The sequence below is a fragment of the Sebastes umbrosus genome, chromosome 11, assembly GCF_015220745.1.
Source record: "Sebastes umbrosus isolate fSebUmb1 chromosome 11, fSebUmb1.pri, whole genome shotgun sequence".
Classification (NCBI taxonomy): Eukaryota; Metazoa; Chordata; class Actinopteri; order Perciformes; family Sebastidae; genus Sebastes; species Sebastes umbrosus.
The window spans coordinates 7031314-7052075 of record NC_051279.1 but is presented as its reverse complement, the minus strand read 5'-3'; the positions used below and the strand labels follow the sequence as shown (position 1 = coordinate 7052075).

Here is a 20762-nt window from a genome sequence, read left to right as displayed (position 1 = left end):
AACTAGAAGTGCACTCGGAGAGCGCAGACCTCCGCCAAGGCAGGTTTCATGTACGTTGCTGCCCCCCCCCCAAACCGCTCTTGTAGCATAATTAATTTCTCGTTTGTTGATGCGTTACGTTCAGTTTGTTTCCCGCTAAATACACTATTTCACTGTTCTCCTGTCAATAACTCAAAAGCTCTCCATGAAGGTGAATATGTAGCGATTTATTGGCGAGGTGAGGATTGTCTGAAGAATGAAGTTGAAGTCTGTTCAACGGCAGAGAGAGTGGATTAAGCTGCCAGAATGGTATGCGAAGCTTCGACCGACATTCTGATGTTTTGTTTTTTTCTCAAGGGTGTCATTTTCACTAGGGCCAGGGGAGACATGTACCCCTGTTTTCAATACCCTCCCCACTACAAATCTTCTTCTCTACAATCTCTCTAAACAGACTCCTTTTATTGTCCAGCTGCTAAAATTATGGTGAGAGATGAGAAATATGAATACTCTTATCTAAACCACCTTATCGTGAGCTCACAGAAATTAAGCCCTTCAAAGGAGCAGTGAGTGTTGCAAGACTTTTTTTTTTGCCTTGGGTTTCACCTTTCAGACCTATTTTATTGCTGGAGGTTGTTGGGTCCAGGAAGATGATGCACTGCCAGCTAATGTGCATGTTAATCAGTCAAAAGAAAAATCCACTTTTATTTACAATTAATGTAGAAACACACTACAGTTTACCATTAGTAAGAGATAATACAGTGCTCCTGGTGATAAATATGGAAATGCAAAGTTATCATTATAGGTGCTTAATTCAAAATTCAGAGCAACTAGCTTTCCCTTTTTTGGGTTACAGAACCTTAATTCTGAAACCAAACCTACACCCTGGACTAAAAAGGGTTCATGTTGTTTTTCCAACTCCTGTATGTGCTGGATATGGGGGAACAAAATGACTAGAGATGGGTCGATACCACTTTTTAAAGTCCGATACTGCAACCTTGAGTATCTGCCGATACCGATACCAATTGGATATCGTCTTTTTCCCTCTCTTAAACGACTAAGTTTAATAAATGTATTTGTTCGTTTTGGAGCGATGCCGTAACGTAAGGTTAAGCAAAGTATGTGTATGTGCTAGACTGATCCCCGGACAGCCCTGGCACAGACGCCGACATAGAAGAGCGTATGTGATGGAAATGGATCGGCTCGAATTATACTATACTTTTTTCCCTCTGATATCCGATCCAGTGATTTTGGCCAGTATTGGACCGATACTGAGTAAAATTACAATATATTCACAAGGTAAATCAATTCTGTAAAACAGCACCAAAGTAAGGCCTCAAAAGTGAAGATAGAAAAACACAGATTTAATAACAATATAAGCTTCACAAAACGTCGCAGAGCTTTTGTATGGCATCAGTGGGATTGTACAGGTGTTTATGATATTGTTTCCATCCCTCTATGTGCTTATATTTCATCCCCATCACCTATTACTCCTCTCCAGAGCAGACACCCAGGCTGACAAATCGCCCACACATGGCTTCATGTATAGAAACGTGTTTCCCGGATCATCCTGATGAATATATAATATTCCTCGAGGGTAGCTGTTGACAGTGAAAGGGAGGAGGCACAGCACGCCGCATTACATGTTTCCATGTTCCACCGTGATCCAAACAGTCCATCTTCCTTTAAACTCGCTCCAAGTCCTTCATCAGCCAGTGTCAAACGGGCGGATCTGGCTGTCCGGTGCTGGACAGGGCCCCAGAGACGGATTGGGGTCGGTGTCGGCCTCTTTGGATCGGCTGATTGGAGCCATTCCCGTCTGCGCTCAGGTGGCCGGTGGGGATGTGTTTTTCCGGTAAGCGTGTTTCGGAATCAGATACATCCTTTTCAGGGAGTTTGGGAGGGAGGAAGAATGGAGGGGGAGATGAAAGGAGAGTGGAAGAAGCGGAAGACGAAGAATTACCTTTGTCCCAGTGCCATTACGTGAATCTAATACAGGGATAAGCAAGGCTCGACCGCCCAGCTGAAAACTAACAGTATAGTGTGTGTGTGTGTGTGTGATTTGGCAGCATATGTGAGTAAGAGGAAGACACTCGCAGTTAGAATATGATTAAGGGATTCTCTCAGCAGGATGTTACCTGAGAGATCCATTTGATGCAGTTTAAATCCAGGCTTACAGAGAAAAAGGAAAAGTTGCCAGTTGATTTAAAATTTATACAAAAACGAATCTGTCAAGTTAACTCCTGGAAATACCACATTCCAGGAGGAGGCTTTTTTCTTTGAGAGAGTTTGAGTTGTTTTTTTAACCTTTACACACATTCACACATGAAAGCTGCCCAGTACAACCAATTTATCTTTTGACCACTGAGCGTCTTCACTGGCACAGTTGAGGGTTAAGGGCGTTGGTCATGGGCACCTCGCTGGTAGTAATGTTTCAAGGTTTCTGTCTATAAAACAGGGAATGTACCAAAATATATTATATATATATATTGAGTATATGGCTGGACCGTGTATGGTCAGTCTGTGAATTTGTGTTAACATTTTTATACAAATAGTCAGTGGTCATGTCTATAATGTTAAATCCAGTGGTACATGTCCACCAGGTCCGACGAAACAATCCACTAAAATCTACTTCTGAAAACATTTTAAGTGAGAAACAGGCTATGCCACTGCTGAATCTTGTTTCATTTTAGAACTAGCTCGCCTAGTTTGACAGCCTGGTCCAAGTTTTGTGAGCCGGACGCGTCGCGCTGGACGGGCTCATTTGCATAAAGGACTGAGTTTTGAAATGAGGAAACTCCAACACTTGACCAACCAATCGTGTAACTTCATCACTCAGTCGGTCACTCACTCAGTGACAGACTTTTACGTTTGTAGGGCTGGCCCTCTGCGGTCCAGCCACAAATCATAGTAGTGCTGTTCTTCCACACCTTAAAAATAAAGAACATAAATTATCTATTTTTAACTTTTTGAAACCTATTTTATAGTAAAACATGAAAAAAAAATGTTTTGGCCTTTCAGATTAGCAGTTTTAGTAAAAGCAGATAATATGCAAAAACCAAGTTTCTCCACAATATTAGATGTCATCACGTCCTTTGCAATGATATAAGTCAAGTCGTTTTGTATCGGATGTCTCAAACAAGTTTTTATCTCTGCTCTTGACGTGTTACTGCTGCTAATCGTTACAAATGGTTATTGTGATCAAGATAGTTTTTGTGAAAGTATAAAAGGTGTGATTACCGTGAATCTTCTCTATACATATTGTCAGATCAATAAACCAACTCTCGTTTCAGTTACAAACTATGCACATAACTCCTGGCCTACAAATTTCAGTGTCAAATGTCTATTTTGTGACCAAAGTTTAAGCATTACAGTGTATTATTGTGTGTCTAGACCATGTTGAACCAGTTTTTGCAGTCTGTCACGATCCTACTTTCCTCTTTTGATGCATAATTATGAGCCATTATTCAAACATTTGGCTTCAGTGAATTTGGATCAAAGGCTAAACCCAGACGAGTAGGTGTTTTATGGGCACCTAAGTACATAAATGAGGAAAGAAGTATTTCATAAAAGATATAAATCCCCCCTCCCTTATCACTAACCCTTTCAACTTGATGTATGATAATATTCTCATATCCAGCCCAGATCAAAGATAATCCTCAGACTCATGTATCAACTTAATGATAGGTCTTTAATGATGAACCTCAACCTATAAGAGGATCTTTCATTTAGACGGAGAGGAAGGAGTATTGTTGAGCAGACAACGTGCCAGGATAAGAGCTTTTTTGTCTGTCAGCCACTGATAGTAATGGGTAATGGGTAATGGGTAATGGGTTCAGAGTTTTGCTCGCAATTTACAAAAGTTTACTCGCGATCTTCAAATGTGGTAAATACAGGGTCATTACATTTCTGTTACTTTCCCATCATGATGCCACCACAGGCTCAGATAAAGTAAATATATCAGACATTATAATTTCCACATAAGTTTGAATCCGACCCATGATTTGTGTCATTCCTTGTCCCGTAAAAAATCGTGGCTCTGAGGATGGCAATGCTGATCTGTCTTTCAGTCTGTCTCAACCACTTTGGTTGAGACTGAAATATCTCAACAACTATTGGATACATCATCATGAAATTGTATACAGACATTCATGGTCCCCAGAGGATGACGCCTACCAACTTTGGTGATCACCTGACTTTTCCTCCAGCACCACCATGACTTTGACATTTGTGTTTTTGAGTGAAATATCTCAACAACCATTGGATGCATTACCATGACTTTTTGTACAGACATTCATGGTCCCCAGAGGATGACACCTACCAACTTTGGTGATCGCCTGACTTTTCCTTGAGTGCTCCAATGACTCTGACATTTGTGTTTTTGAGTGAAATATCTCAACAACCATTGGATGCATTATCATGAAATGTTGTACAGACATTCATGGTCCCCAGAGGATGACGCCTATCAACTTTGGTGATCGCCTGACTTTTCCTCCAGCGCCACCATGACTTTGACATTTGTGTTTTTGAGTGAAATATCTCAACAACCATTGGATGCATTATCATTAAATTTTGTACAGACATTCGTGGTCCCCAGAGGATGAAGCCTACCAACTTTGGTAATCGCCTGACTTTTCCTTGAGTGCTCCAATGACTCTGACATTTGTGTTTTTGACTGATATTGTCTCGAAACTATTGGATGCATTGCCATGAAATTGCACACCTTCATGTACCCCTCAGGGTGATCCCTTAATTTTTCCTCTAGTGCCATCATCAGTTCGATATTTTAATGTATCCAATACTTTGATTTCTTATCAAATACCTGGAAAACTAATGACATTCCCAATAGGCTCAACTATACTTTGTGTTTAGTGTCAATTAGGAAATGTTATGTTAAGCATGCTAACACACTAAACTAAGATGGTGAACATGGTAAACAGTATACCTGCTAAACATCAGCGGTTATTGTGAGAATGTTAGCATTTAGCTCAAAGCATCACTGTGCCTAAATACAGAATGACATTGTGACGTGAGCGGCAGTGAGCAACGCGAGGCATTGTGGTATTTTAGGTCATGAATTGGAAGCGACCAGCCTCACAGAGCTGCTAGCATGGCTGTAGACTCTTAGTCTTGTTAAAAAATATATTTTTAATACCAGCCAGTGTTATATTTTCTGAACAGTAGCACAAGAAAATAGTCATAAAGACGACACGACTCCAAATGAAAGATGATGTTGTTCTGCTATTAGCTTTGGATGTGTTCATAGGCGTAGAAAGGTAACCGTTACACACATGTAATAACTCTAAGTATATTTTAATGGGATTTTGTTGTATTTAAACACTGCATTGTATTAAATTAGACACTACAATTTGGTCTCCTTCCGTGTTTAAAATTCATTTCCGCAAGTAGCTCACGGCTGTGCTGAGCTCTTTGTTTTGCTTATGTCCTTTGAGTGGTTTGGTCGTCGAGCCTCCATGGCTTCTTGGCTCTCCAGGCCATGCCTAAATTTAAATAAACATTCCTGCTCTGGGATTTCATGCCCAACCTGGTTTAGATCATGTCCATTTTTTTTTTAACTCTGCAAATTTACATTTCGGACTGAAATGATTTTCCTCCTGAAGCCATGGGCAGTTATCTTTCGAGACCAATTAACCCTCCAACATATGTTTCCCATAACCATTTCACATCTCCAATGACTTTCTGTTATTTTAACGGGCAGAACAACTGGATCTCCATGCCAAATTCAGACTCGGGATGTTTATTTCCGTGTTTATTTCCTGTGTGTGTGAAATTGTAGTACCAGGCTGTAATTAGAGACAACAAAGACGAATGTGAAACGGACATGGAGGACACGGCGGTGCTTTCCTGTTGCCTCATGTCACTCGTGTGCCAAGGCCGAAGCTAACTGGAAAGATCAGGACCTAAATGTCCTGGTTCTTTGTGCAAAAAAGCTTTTACGATTCTTGGCCGTACGTCGGCCTTTGACTCAATTTGCAGCGTAATGACATTTAAGTTGGCTTGTGTCTGATCGCTGTCCCCAGCTTTTGCATATGACAGAGTTTTCCTGCCAGTTCAGAAGTATGAAGGAGCCCAGAAACAGTTTCTTTCTTTTAATTTCTTCCATTTGTTCTAATAAGCTTCTGATTACAGTTGATGGAAATAAGCCACTCGGTTGCATACTCCCTGAGTGTATTTAGATATTTTTATCATCACAAAATCAGTCATGGCAGGAAAACAGGTGGTATACTCTGACACTCAATGATTGAAGAAGTGGCTAAAACAAAAACCAGAAGCCTCTTGACCTTTTAGCACTGAAGTCAATCTGTCACTAGACATCAGCAGCACTAGGATACCGGTACTGCAGCTCTGGCTTTAAGTGTTATCACTTAGGATCCTGTAACAAGCAGAATATGAACTGAATCATCAACATCAGGGTATCTCTGTCTTACAGGAGCTGGATGTCATCCCAGATCTGATGGGAGAAAACGCCACGTATCTGCTAAAGGAGTGGAACTTCATCCAGGTTTCTGTAAGTTCCCATTTTAATCACTGAAAAATGAAAATATGTCTGTGTAAATATTCATGATCTGGTCTGGCCCGAGGAGGATCTAGGTTTTCGAAAAGCTTCTAGCATTCTTCTTATCTTGCTGTTCATCATGGAGAAAAATCTTTGCTCTGAAAGTTCTTATCTAGTTTTTGATTTCCTCGGTCTCCAGGTCAATTGTTCTTGCCTGTCTGAAGTGGAGGTGATCCTGACGGATTTGGAGGCAGCGAATCGGGCTTTTCTGCACCCGCTGGTCGTCATTTGGGTGAGTTCATACACGGATCCTGCAGCCATGGTTTTGCAAAAAAAGACTTGGCAATCTCTCTGTGAGGTTCAGACATGAATATTTGTACCAGATTTCATGTCAATCCATCCAAATGTTGTTGGTTTTGCTCAAAACCTCATGGTGGCGCTAGATGAAAAGTGAAAGCATCACCAAAGTCAGTCGAATGCGTCATGAATTTCATGGCAATAGTTGTTGAGATATTTCCGTTTGGACCAAAGTGATGGACTGACTGACGGGCCATCATCAGAGCCAAGCCACCAAAGCCACCTGAGATTTCACTTGTAACCTACACTCCCCAGACTCCTGACTGCTTCCAGTCCTTGTTGTGTCTGAAGGACACATTTGTAAACTAGTGAAGAAGAATTAATGCATAGATTTTGGGAGTTACATCAGCTGCACAGCAACTCTGGCATGCAAACTTACAGGGAGAAAACTTTGTAAATTTTGTAAAAGCCAATCTCAACTTTTTAACTTGGACCAGTGGACCAGGGCCAAAATAAAGCTTGGTATAATGAGGCCAAGAGAACCTGGACAGCCTGCTCTCTGTTGTAAAAAGAAAAAAACCCCAACAACTCCAGTTTAATAAGTGCAAATGTCACACAGCATTACACGATTAAACCACTGCCTTGATTTGTGTTTGATAGGCCGGCCTTTCGATAAATCTGTAAGTCACCACACAGCACGTTTCATTAGGACAGGATCGACTTATCTCTGTCACGCCAAAACAAAAGCATCTGTGTAAGACTCTGTGTGTGTTTTTCTATTACTTTTTTTTTTTTTAAGTTTATTGCTTCAGTCTATCACCAATTTATACAACACAACACATTCATCCTTCACAGTTATCCTGGATGTGGTCGATCTTAAGATGCACAGGAAGTGATATCTTTTACCTCGTGTACGTTCCTACCTACAGAAACAAACTGCATCAACACAAAGCTCCTGATTGACACCTGATAAACAGTTTTGATGGTATTTTTGTCAGTGAAATTGTCGTCTCTTTGTTAATGGGAACAAGATGACATATGACTGACCATACCTGCTTTACATTCACCCCTTATTTTATCCACTGAAATCCAGCTACTACTACTGCAAAGTCCTCGTACACCAGGAAGTCTTATTGACAGGTGCGTTGGATCAAAAACTCACTTGAAGGTATTTTATATGTTTATAATATTGTACATTTATAGTCTATATATTTTTTTTTTAAATATGAATAATGTACATAATATTATTTCTTTCCTTGTTAAACAAAATTTGAACAAAAAAATCCTTATTAAACAGCTGAGAGATGTTTTTATTTGAGGAAAAATAAGCTAAGAATTGGCACTTATTACAGGTTTTGTCTTTTTTTCTACGCATTATGAGTGATTATAATTCAATATACTGTAAGAATAAGCTGTTATTAACTTTTGCAGTGTTGGATCAGCCTGCATCAGGTTTTTAATCAGACCTTGTGTCTCCTTGAAAATCTACTCCAAAGCCAGTAAGTGTATTCAGAGCTACCGTGGGTCTGTGTGCTCTGGATGTTAAACACGTCTCAGTATTATTTCCCACACTTTGAATTAACTTTTCTTTGCATGTTTGTGAATACAGACATCTGGCGCAGGACGGATTCAGTTTCTTCGAGGTACATGTACTACACAGGGAGCCAAATCTTGTCTTTTTTTCCGCTTGTAAAAACATCACCTGTAGTCCACCTCGGGTGCCCTGATGAGCTCTGTAGCTGTTTGGAAACCGTACACCTCCGAAGTGAGCGCCGTAGCCCGGCCTTACTGTTCGCTGACGTCCACTACTAACGGAGTAACACTGACCTGAGAGCTCACAGAGAGATAAACCTAAACCAGTTCTGTTCTACTCTAGTCGAATCTACTCGACTCCACTCTATTCTAGAGTGGACTCTACTCTATTTGTTTTTGTTCTGTTCTACTCTAGTCTAGTCTGGTCTCTTCTCTTTTTTGTTTTGTACTACTCTACTCTACTCTACTCTGTTCTACTCTATTTTATTTTGGTTCTGTTCTACTCTAGTCTAGTTTACTCTACTCTATTCTAGTCTACTCTAGTTTATCTTCTTCTGTTCTACTCTAGTCTAATCTGGTCTGGTCTACTCTTCTCTATTTTGTTATGTTCTACTCTACTTTACTAAACTCAATACTAGTATACTCTTCTCTATTTTGTTTTGTTCTGTTCTACTCTAGTCTAGTCTTCTCTGTTTTGTTTTGTTCTGTTCTTATCCTACTCTATTCTAGTCTACTTTATTTTTGTTCTGTTCTACTCTACTCTTCTCTCTTTTGTTTTGTGCTACTCTATTCCAGTATACTCCATTTTATTTTGTTCTATTCTACTCTACTCCACTCAAGTCTACTGTACTCTGTTATACTGGTATATACTGTTATAATATATTCTACTTTATTCCATTTTCCTCAACTGTTTTCTTCTGTTCTATTCTACTCTATTAATTCCTGTAACACTGATTTAAGTTTTAAAAATCACAACAGCTGAAATAATGAGTTGATTAATAAATGAATCAATCAACAGAAAATGGAACAACAACAGTTGTCACAATAAGTCATTTATTAAACAGATTCTCAAATGTGATGATTTGAATTCTATTGGACTGCTGGTCAAACAACATTTTATAGACTAAAATTAATTGATTAATTGAAAAAATAAACACAAAATAATCGATAATGAAAACAGTCATTAGCTGCAGCCCCACATAAATCAGATAAGACTAAAAGCTACTGGGTCTGTAAAGTTTAAGGCAAAGAGCATTTCAAGGAAAAACCAAATCCATTAGTATAACAGATGGATCCCACAGAGTTTACTCTCCCTCCCTGTATAACCTGATTTCATGGTCACGTTAGAATGTGTGTGAACTGTCTGGGAAGTTGTGACTACGAGAAACGCGAAGCAGCCTCCGAGTTTCACGGTTCTAAGTGATGAAGCTTAGTTCACCACCACAGTGTTTTTCTTACCTTTGTTTTTTGCAGGGGGGCTGTTGTTGGATTATGTATCACAGCTTTGATCACATGGAAGTGATCAGTGGAGGGATGATTGAGTTTGAAGTGTAGGTGGTGGCCTCAAGGGCGGAGAGGCAGACTGGTTGATGGAGGTCACTGTTTCAAACCGTCTGGGAAAATGAGGTGCGATGGCCTTGAGCATTGTAGCCCAACAAAGAGCCCCATGTTGTTGATATTAGCACATACATATTTTTGGATAGCAGTCTAACCACCATAGCAACAATTCTTATGTTTTACACTGTGTTATCATTTATCTTAAGAGTGAAACTAAGTTGAAGGGTTACAAACAAACTTAATTAATGAAAAATGAATGACAGTTTAAACACAGTCACCCTTTATTTTCATTGGCAAGTGCTCTATGTATGCAATAGTAAACTCCACTTTATCAAAGAAGCTTTCTTTGCCTCCACCTTGTTCATTCTTTTCTTTTAGTGGGATACCGTGTCGTGCATCATCGGTTAAATTAAGTGTTGTAGTTTTATTTTTTTAATGGGCCCACTGCCCTGCCTGGACTTCTTCTACTTAAAGGGTAACTTTGGTATTTTTCAATCATATTTTCCCATGTTTTTGTGATTAAAGGTACAACAGTTTTTGAAAATGGTCCAGGCAGCTGCTCGTGGGCTGCAATGTAATCGCTCGGGGCAACTCCTCTCCATCAATTTACATCCACTAAAAGTGCTTGTTTTTGCCACTGACAGGCTCAGATTGTTATTGAAAGTGTCTGACAATATCATGGAAAGGATCCTACAGCGAAATAAAACCTTTTTGCGTCGCATCGGATTGTCGATAATTGTCGAAATCATCTAAATATTCTGCCGTGACATTGAAAATCTTTTCGGTAACACTGAGCTACGCTTTATGTCGTCCAACACAACAAACTCTGACAACACTGTCACTCCTCTCTCCAACTCTCACTCACGTTTCCTCCGTTCGTCTTCCAGCAACAAGTCACATGACAATAACAAACAGAAAGGTAAGAAAAAGCTTTTATTTCTCTGTAGGGTCCTTTCCATAATAACAATCTGAGCCTGTCGGTGGCAAAAAACAGGCACTCTCAGTGGATATACACTGATGGTGAGGAATTGCCCAGAGCGATTACATTACAGCCCGTTTAGCGACTGCCGTCTGCAGCGTTCTCCCTCAATACTGGACCGATTTCAAAAAGTGTTGTCCCCATTAGTCACTTAGACACAAAAACATGGAAAATAGGGTCCACCTTGAAAAATACCGAAGTTAGCCTTTAAGTTAGTGTAGGGGGGCGGCTATAGAATATATATTATCATACTTATATTATCATAGTTGTTACTGTATAATGCAAATAGCCAAAAACTACACTGTACAAAGTACTGTACATCTCCAGTAGCTATTTTTATTAGCCTATTGTCGGCACAAATATCATTGTCAGTGTTTCAGTCGACTCATATCAACTAGTGGCCTGCAGGTTTAACACCTTCTAATGTGCTGAATAATCACTCTTCAAATTGAACGTCACCTGTTGACAGCAAACGTCTGATTGATATTCAAGTATAAGTGTAGTAATTGCACGTTTAGAGCCGAAGTGTTGACACATTTGAAAAGATTCTCCTGACTATCGCGTCTCGCTGCCGCAGTTTTTAGGATATATGACAAAATAATTGCTGTGAATAAATCTCGAGTTAAGTTTCTGACAGCAGGACGGTTATGGAAATCTGCTATGTTTTGGATTAGGGATGACACAGTAATTTGAACCAATGTGTCTGGATTACGCTGCACTAATTGGAGAAAATAAACCCTCCGAGGCCCTGGAGATTTACAGCTGAATTAATAGTGAATCATTATATCCTCAGACAGGACTGTGCATCAAACAATGTTTACTCTCAGCACAGCTTCGCTGAACACAAGCTTAAACAAACAGGCCTATTGAGGTGCAACGTGTTTTAACAACTGCTTGAACAATGAGCTGTAATTGCTCTAAAAAAAGAGGCATAATTGCTGTTCTGGTAAGAGATCCTCTCTATTGGCAAGCGTTTTCTGATTGGGCGCGGTGGCTTTTGTTTTGATAGGTGCATTTGAGCGGTGCAGATGAGCTGTCCGTCAGCGGGAGAGTGGTAGAGCCAGCAGCTATCATGGACCTGGCCTCAGCAGCTAAGCTCCGAAACATTCTCCTCTATGGCATCCAGCTTCATCAGTCAAAGGTACGTTTCCCCCGTCTTTCTTCTCTTTCTTCCTGAAGTGAGCTCAGAGTTCCTGTGCTGTGAATGCATATTTAAGAGAGGCCAAACAAAACAGAATGGGAAATGTCTGTCTTGTTCCAATTTCTTGTCATGCGTTCATGCCTCAGGCGAAGTTGCTGTCTTTTATCAAACAACTTTATGTGTAAATGTGTGTGTGTGCACGCTTGGACGGGTGTGTCTTTTCTTAATGTGAATAAATGTGTGCCCGCTATTGTGATTAAGAAGGCAGGATGTCAACTTTTCACCTTCCGCCGTACGTGTTGTGTGGTATTGTTTCAACTGAAATCCAGAAGGATGAAAAGGATGCGGAGGCGCTGTCGGTCTAAAGCAGCTCAACCCACCGCACGCGTACAGTAGGTCTAACCTCCGCACTTCAGCTGTGTGTCATGGGAATCCGCTTCGAGGCCCGCCAAGTGTGCTCTGGAGTCATCGGGGTGGATGCGGTTGACCTGAAATCCATAACTGACTGCTCAGTAATTATAGGATTATATAAGGTGGAATTATTCATCCCGCGGAGCGAGAAATGACAGGATTCATGCTACCAAAACCGTCAAGTCAAATCACAACATTTGGGCCAGATGTGCAGGGCAAAAAGAAGACAAACGGTGAATATTCATGGAGTTGTTGGCCTTAAATATGACATCCGTTGTGATTTATGTTCATGACTGACTGCAGCAGTTTGATAAATGAGGTTTCTTGGCGGCTGCATCACTTCACAAATCAATTGTAAGAGCCTGTGTGCCTCAGGCAAGAAGATGTCTGAGCAGGTCGGTTTAATTCAACAATGAGCTGAAGGAGGAGGCCCGGCCTTCTGTGGTCAGCGATTCGGCATCACGTTTCAGGCCTTGGCATCACGGTGTCACCTAATTAAAACGAGATGCTTGGTGTTCTTGATAGCGAGGCATGTGATACGCTGCTGGCCCGCATATGAGTTTGATTCAGCTATCGGATGTTGGACATCATGGTTTTCCTCTGAATTATGGAACTAATGCTGTTAATTAGTCATCCAGCTTCGACAGAGAAAAGGAGAAGGGAGTGGACGGAGATAATGCGTGTTTCATCATGATAAAATGCTTATCGTTATGAGATAGTGGAACAGCAGAATACAGCCTCGTATAAATCACTGTTAGCTTTTTTTTTGTTATAATGAGGATAATTCTTCCCAGATGGCCTTATTCATACTTGTGGAGATGCCTGCCAACACCTCCTCTGTCAGCCGTACACTATACTGTATATGAATATTGCTCACAAATTCCAAGTTTGTTTTATTTCTTTGGCTTTAATAAAAAAAAATCTGACAGCAGGCGATAATGCACACAAAGTGAACATGTTCAGGCAATCAGCCTGATTGTTGAAAGAAGCATTAAATCTGTGCGGGTTGCTTAAAAATGCAGTTTTTCTTCCATTTAGTTTTTTGTCCTCAGTGCTTGTTGCTTTAATTAAAACAGCCCTATGAAAACCATGAAATTAAACATTTTCAACATCCAGAGGGATGATGTTATTTTCAGATTGGTCACATGAATGCTGACTAAACAGCCTGGATTACATGTTCTGTTCCTTGCAAGGACAGGTCAAGTTTTCCTGTTTGGAAAGTCTCTATTTTTGGAAGGGAAGAACACTGAAAACATTTAGTTATGCTGCTGTTTTCAACATGTGGTCTTCCTTTGGCATTTGACAGCTCACTTTGTATCAATAAATATTAGATATATAGATGTTACCTCGAGCATAAACTATATTTTATAGGGTTTCTACACGCAAGTTTGTGACTGTAAATCTTTTCTTTAATTTGCGTGTGTACCAACTTCAGCACCTCTGAGAACGAACTGAAAAAGCCCAAACGTAATCTGTGACTCTCTCCATTCAGTACAAAGCAGAGCAATGCAGGCCAACGGCAAGGCAGGCTGTGAAGTTTACAAACTGAGTCTCAAAATGACCTCACCACAAAACTAACTGTGATGGAAGTAGAGGAGGGTGATGGAAACAGGGAGCAGGGTGAGGCAGGGCAGTGAAGTTGGCTCAACTACTTTTGAACCAGACGCTGGTTCAACTTCCTCGTCTGTCGTCTGTCTGATTGATTGTTCGACTGACAGCGCTGTCAGCAGCCTGTTAGGAGAGACGCTCTGTGGCGCGCTAGGATTTCATAACTGAACTAAGACCGGGATGCACACTTTTACTTTCTCTGACTTTATGGAAATCTGATGTTTTCACATCACAGATGAAGAATAAAGGTATTAAATTGTGGGTCTTATATGGAAAACATTTAGCGTGCAGGTGTGCTGAGCTGACACTAACTGGGCAGGGGAGTGAAATTTGTAGGCAAGGTGCATTGAAGAAAAGACATCGTTCCGCACGTTCTGAGATTAGGTTTAAAGTGTGAAGTCATCACAGTGAGTGTCTGACATAATACAATCACTTCTCGCAATAGTAATACTTCATAATACTTTAGGGATGCAACAAATAATCAATTAAATTTATTATAAAAATAGTTGGCGACGAATTTCACCATAGATTAGTTGGGTGTATGTTACGATGCACGGCACACGCTGTGCCATCCCCAGGCAGCCAGCCAATGCCGCGCCTTGTGTAGCTCACGTGATGATTTACAGGAAATGACGCCATCTCCTTTGTCTATGGAGCGAGCATTTGAAAAACAGCATAAAAGAAATACCTTATGTCTGTTTTCTCTCCGTTTTGTGATGGATCAGTGTACCTGGACCCCTGATAAAGCTATTTTAAAGCTTTAAAATGCATTATAAAGCTAACGCCCGGCTACATTGACCGTCATACGGACACAAATCAGCTGACACATTAATGTTATTTCTTCACAATAGAAACTTGAGCATTATCTGATCAAATATATTAGTTACCTTTCCCTTTTATTCTCAGTGCATTGCTGCATCCCAAATGTCCATTTATCTAATTCCTTTTTTTGTAGTGAAAGAGTATTGTACAAGATTATGAGGAATATGTTTGTTTTTTTAATAAAACACTGGAAACGATAAAAAGTAGCTTTTTACTTTTTATTCGACTAATAATGGATTAATCAAAGTAATAATTGACAGATTCGTCGATTATCAAAAAGTTAGTTGCAGCCCTATAATACTTAACTTATACTTCAAATACTGAGAAATAAGTAGAAATAATAAATTAGTTGTTAAATATCAGGCAGTCATTGTAGAAATACTGAACAGGGTAAATATTATGAGAAATGTGCTCAGTTTTAAGCTGGCATCAGTGAGGCTTTGTGTCTTGTGAAAGCTAAGACTAATGTTTGTACAGTCAGAGTTTTCTGGATTTAACTGCAACGTTTTACCAAAACATGCTGCTGCCAGTATACAATACTTGAATATTATAATCAGAGCTGCGTGTCACTGGAAATATTTTGAATCCAGTAAACATTTTCCAAATAAAAAATTAGTACTAAAGCAATAGCTGTTCCTGTGTCTCTTTGTATATATATATATATATATTTTTTTTGTTCTTTTAGCTGGTTATGAAACAGTCTCAATTTAATCCTGATGCCTCTATATGACCTACATAAGTAAACGAGACCATCAGCAAGAAGATTCTTATTCTTAATGTTTGTCATCGGTGCCACCGTGTCTGATTCCGGCGAAATCGGACAAATTGGTTCGCCAGAAACTCCTTCAGCTCAGACTCCAGCGACCAGCCCGCCGTGGACAGACCCAGAACCGGTTTCGCTGCAACCTTCGACCTGCAGTCGGTGCTCCGGCGGGAGGTGGAGAGCTCCGTGCCCGGCAGCAGTAACTCCTCCGGCCAGGAGCAGAGCCTTGCCGCGCTGCTCTGCTGGGAGCCAACACTGACACCATGCTGCTTGAGGTCCAGGCCATATTGCTGGGCTCGCTGGAGGGAAGGGATGCACGGGAGAACCAGAACCGGGACTGAGCAGGGCTGACTGTCAGACCCTGCTACAGTAAAATGAGAGATTTTCTAAAGGGACCCCGGTGCTCGGAAACATTACCGCTTATGTCCACAGGGACCGCCAAAATCAACACAAACGAAAGTTCCTCATAGTAGCTTGAATTACTAATACTGTCAGTATAACAAGGTATGACATCAATACTTTGTATATTTTCCAAATTTTTAAACAAAATCTTGTTAAAGATAATCCGCCATAAAGTCTGAGTCTCTTTTGTTCCGCCCTAAATGATTTCACTCTCTCTGACATGACTGGTTGTTGTCAACCGCACACCAGTCAGAAGGACAACCGTGGAGAACATTCAAGTGCTGCTTGCCTCTCGTTATGTATCACTCCAAGGAATTACTGGACGCTCCCACCTCGTTGGAAAAGTACGGCCATTTGGTTAATTGAATTTTAACCTCTGACAGTTAAAATGCATGAGCACATGGAATTGTGTTCGTCCCAGAGAGGTTGGGAAAACGATCCACCTCATTGACCTTTAGTGATGTCTTCTTGGATAAAAAGTGGATTCTCTCAAACGAAGCCTGACTGTGGTTTCACATTATTCAGAGTAACACTGAACCGCTGAGGCACAATGCATCCAACAGCGTGTCGCCATGCGTGCCACTTCGCTTCGTCGAGAGGAGAGAGTGAAATGGAGTCACGGACAATGAACAGCGGTCTCTCTGAAAGGACGTGTGATCAAAGCACTTCTCTAGAGCCTTTTTCCGTTTGTGTTGTTACCTATCTGAAGATGCCCACAAGCCAAACATCAGGTGCGATAATGTGCGAAAACATCAAACCTAAAGATGTTGGCTGAGAATATGCAGACACCGGATCCTCATAAACTGACACGATGTTGTGAAAACGGTGACGGTATACGCTATCAGTGTCTGCAGTGGCGATAGGAAGTGTCATTGGATCCCTCCTTGCACAGGGTCCTGGCGACTTGTCATCCGCTGAAAAGGGAGTTGTCACGGTGATATATGGGTGTTGTAATCCCTGCAGTGAGAGCCCTGATGTTTACCCAACCCCATATTTCCTCCTCCTCAAAGAGCCCGGACCGGGAATCCTAAACCTGAGAAGAGATTAGCCGGCTGGGAAGAAAAGAGAGGGAGAGAAAGAAAGAGGAGGGAGGGGAGGGAGGAAGAAAAGGAGAGGACTCTATAGGTCTATTCTCCTCTACCTGTTCAGATCTAGGTCTGAAAGGCAGACAGGTGAAACCAAACACGACCCAGTGAAGCTCTTGCTGTGACACTCGTGGAGTTGTACCCTTGCCGGGGTCAAGGGAGATCAGGGGAGACTGTCGTCCCTGTGGTTTCAGCACACTCCCGACTTTTCTCAGGCTAAATCCAACAGTTGTTCTCTGCTGAATCAACGAGTGATCTTAATGAGGAGGCACTACATTGCATGAAAGGAATCAGGGACGGGAAAGATGTGCAAAAAGCAGACCCTCGCCTAGGGTCCGCGTGATATAAATTTTGTCATCAGAGTGTGTACGTGTAGGCTCTGTGCAGACGTCTGCATACCTCCAATTTGTTGTGACCCCTACGCTACAAGTGGTAGCGTAACGATCTACTGCGCAAACTCCAGAGAGTAGTATAAACAGGACGACTACGAGTCCATGGTGTCCGCAGCTGTCTGTGTACGCGTCCGCTTGAGAGTATAACCATAGACTGTATATTAGAAGTACACATAGTCACAGTGACGTCGCCAATTGGTTTGTGGACCGCCGTTTTTAAGCCTCAAGTTCGGCATTTTGGCTGTCGCCATCTTTTTCTTTTGCAACCAGAAGTGACACAAAACGGTGGAGCTAAGTACAACTTGAACACTGAATAAGACCAAAAAGGTAATAATTAACTTTCATGAACTAAAAACAAGGGTTAAAGCTGTACAGTAAGACGAAAACACAGACAACACCCAGACCGAACAATGCCGTGGTAGCGACCGGTCAATCACAAGCTAGCCACGCCTTAAAGCATCCCCTGCTTTATGATCTATTTGACTCTAAATGGGACCATAATTTACTAAATGAACATCATGCTGTATAGAAGAAGACTTGAAACTAGAGATTGAGACCATAAGCTCATGTCTACAATGTTTACTGAGGTAATAAATCAAGTGAGAAGTAGGCTCATTTTCTCATAGACTTCTATACAATCAGACTTCTTTTTGCAACCAGAGGAGTCGCCCCCTGCTGGCCGTTAGAGGGAATGCAAGTTTAAGGCACTTCCACATTGGCTTCACTTTTCAGACCCCAGAGTTACCCGCTGAGTATAACCAAGGCTTCAGAGTCTAAAGCTACATTAGCCTCAGTGAAGCTGTATTTGAGCTAAATGCTAACTCTAACATTGCTCACAAGGACAATGTCAACATTCTGACGTTAAGCAGGTATATTGTTGACAAAGCTCACCGTCTTAGTTTAGCATGTTAGCATATTAATATTTTGCTAATTAGCACTAAAACAAGTACACTTGAAACTGATGGAAATATGAGTTTTGCAGATAATTGGTCATAAACCAAAGTATTGGAGAGATTCAAATGTTGACCTCCTTTGGATCATCCTGAAGGGGAAATGAACTTTTGTACCAAACGTCATACATACAATAGTTGGTGATACATTTTACTCAAAGTCACAAATGTCAACCTCCTTGGTGGCGCTAAAGAAAAAGTTATTAACCATGAGTGTCTGAACCAAATTTTGTGCCAATCCTTGTAGTAGATTTGGAGATATTTCACTGTATAAGTGAAAACGTTAGATGGCGCTAGGTGAAGTCTGTGGATCACCACAGTCCGTAGAAGTCATCATTTGGGGACCATGAATGTATGTGCAACATTTCCTAGTAATCCATGGAATAGTTGTTGAGGCTGTTGAGTTTGCAACATGTGGTGGACCAACTGACATTTCCATCCCCAGAGGTAGAGGCTAAAAAGAGTGTTAAAGTGAGCCAAAGTTTATAAAGTCATAAACAATCAGGTTTCTCTGCAAAGTTCCAACTGAAATCTGGTCCTTTAGTTAATTCCCTTAAAAGGAATTACACACTCCTGGAGAATTTTCTAAATGAAGCGCCAAGGGAAAATGATTTCTCCAGAGGTCTTTGTCTACACTTTTTTTCTTCTCACCCTACGTCTGTCAGGCGACATACGCAGCTTATCCTGCTCAAGTCCAACGGGGCAGACAGGTGAAACCCTACACAAGCAACTGAGGCTCTTGCTGTGACACTCTAACGGGGTCAAGGGAGATCAGGGATGGCTGCCGTCTCCGCTGTCTCAGCACACTCCCGACCTTTCTCTGCGTAAATCCAACAATTGTCCTCGGATGAATAAGTGAGCGGTGTTATATTTTCTGTGATGAAAGAGCGTTGGGAACCTTTAATGTGCTCTGAGAGGCTATCGTCATTTCAGTGTCTAAAAACGAGGAGTATAAGGCTATTACGAGACGGATGTGATTACGGATGTGATTACTAAACTTGCATGCATTAGCCTTTTTGGCTAGTGTAGTCTGACAGCTGAGGAGACATTTGAAGAAACGAGGAAAAAACACTTAACAGAATGAGTGTTTGATAAGTTAATCAAAACATTGCGGAAAGCAACAGATACGAAATGACGTGGCGTTGCGTAAAGCTGTTTTCGGTTACCCCAACAACATCTCTGGGGGGGCTGACAGATTTGGCGAGTCTTCCCGTTGATCCACTACACTTAGCGTCCAACATCCACCCTGCCCCTTCACACAGTCTTTCCCCTGCTGTTTGCCTAAGTACTTGTCTTTGCTCTGACAATTATGTCTTTAAACTTTATCAAACATCCCCCTGGAAATGTGGATGAGAGCACTTGGCTCCCTGGGTGGAATCCCGACATCTCCATACAGACAGAAGCCCGGGGATCGCTCCCCTCCTTAGTGATGTATTTGTAGAGTGTTAGGGTCAGAGCCTCGGGAGAGAATTGCACTGCCGCAACATGTGCAGGATATCAAGCTTGATCTTCTACGCTGAGAGCGCTCCAGATGTGTGTCGGTATGTGTGAAACTTGACCGCCGGAGTTTGGCTCAAGGAATTACACATACCAAAGCGGTGTTTACTCAGCTTTGATTTCTTAGATTAAAAAGACCGGCGAGCGCGCTGTTTGGGCTGATATGACTTGACTCCGGCTCTCACAGACAACTTGGGAAATGACATTCCAACAAAAAATTAGTGTTACAAACAGACGCTATGTTCTTATGAAGAATTAATGTGAGCCAGCTCTTCACAATTAGTTTGTAAACATTCAATCACTCAGTAAGGACAAAATATACATGCATGTTTGTTTTGCCACTTGGTTTTGAGCTGTTTCTGACCACCCACAGTAGTCCTGGTTTGAGTTTTCCTGCAGCTCTTCAGTTATGTCGTGGGTGAACACGGCTCTGCAGGGATTATGCTTTCATTTAACAGGCCTCATCAAAGATTGTTTTTGGGGCGCTCACCTTCCTGCTCTGCTTATGCTTTTATTTGCAGAGACCTCTCGGTACACATGCTTGTCTGATTGGGCGTGGTGTAAAATAGCTGTGGAGTAGCATACAGTGTATTCAGACCAGGGAAAGCACCGCCAGATGCCCCAAAATGCTGGTAAAACTTTAGTGAAGGCTGGTAAATGTATCTGCTTCTCCAGTCAGTCAGAGGGCATGTACCTCTGCCAAGGCTAAAAATTATTTTAATAATAGAATTTGATATTACTTTAAATCCACATTTGCATCAACATGGTAATAACATGGTAATAGATGATCATGCTGATTGGCTGCTCATGGCTACGAGACTACTTAAAGTTA

General features: G+C 41.3%; 1 protein-coding gene across 3 annotated transcripts in view; it reads left to right on the top strand.

Annotated features, from left to right (window-relative positions):
- The window catches only part of crppa (CDP-L-ribitol pyrophosphorylase A), a 52705-nt gene that overhangs the window by 17902 nt on the left and 14041 nt on the right, over positions 1 to 20762 (top strand). The window contains exons 7-10 of one of the 3 annotated variants that reach the window (XM_037784329.1): positions 6428 to 6505; positions 6693 to 6785; positions 11869 to 12000; positions 12264 to 15464. In XM_037784329.1, coding sequence (XP_037640257.1) covers positions 6428 to 6505; positions 6693 to 6785; positions 11869 to 12000; positions 12264 to 12365 — 405 coding nt within the window. In that variant the 3' untranslated portion in view covers positions 12366 to 15464. Of the gene's footprint in view, positions 1 to 6427; positions 6506 to 6692; positions 6786 to 11868; positions 12001 to 12263; positions 15465 to 20762 lie in introns of those variants that run through there. The other 2 variants (XM_037784330.1, XM_037784328.1) reach the window with 2 other exon arrangements.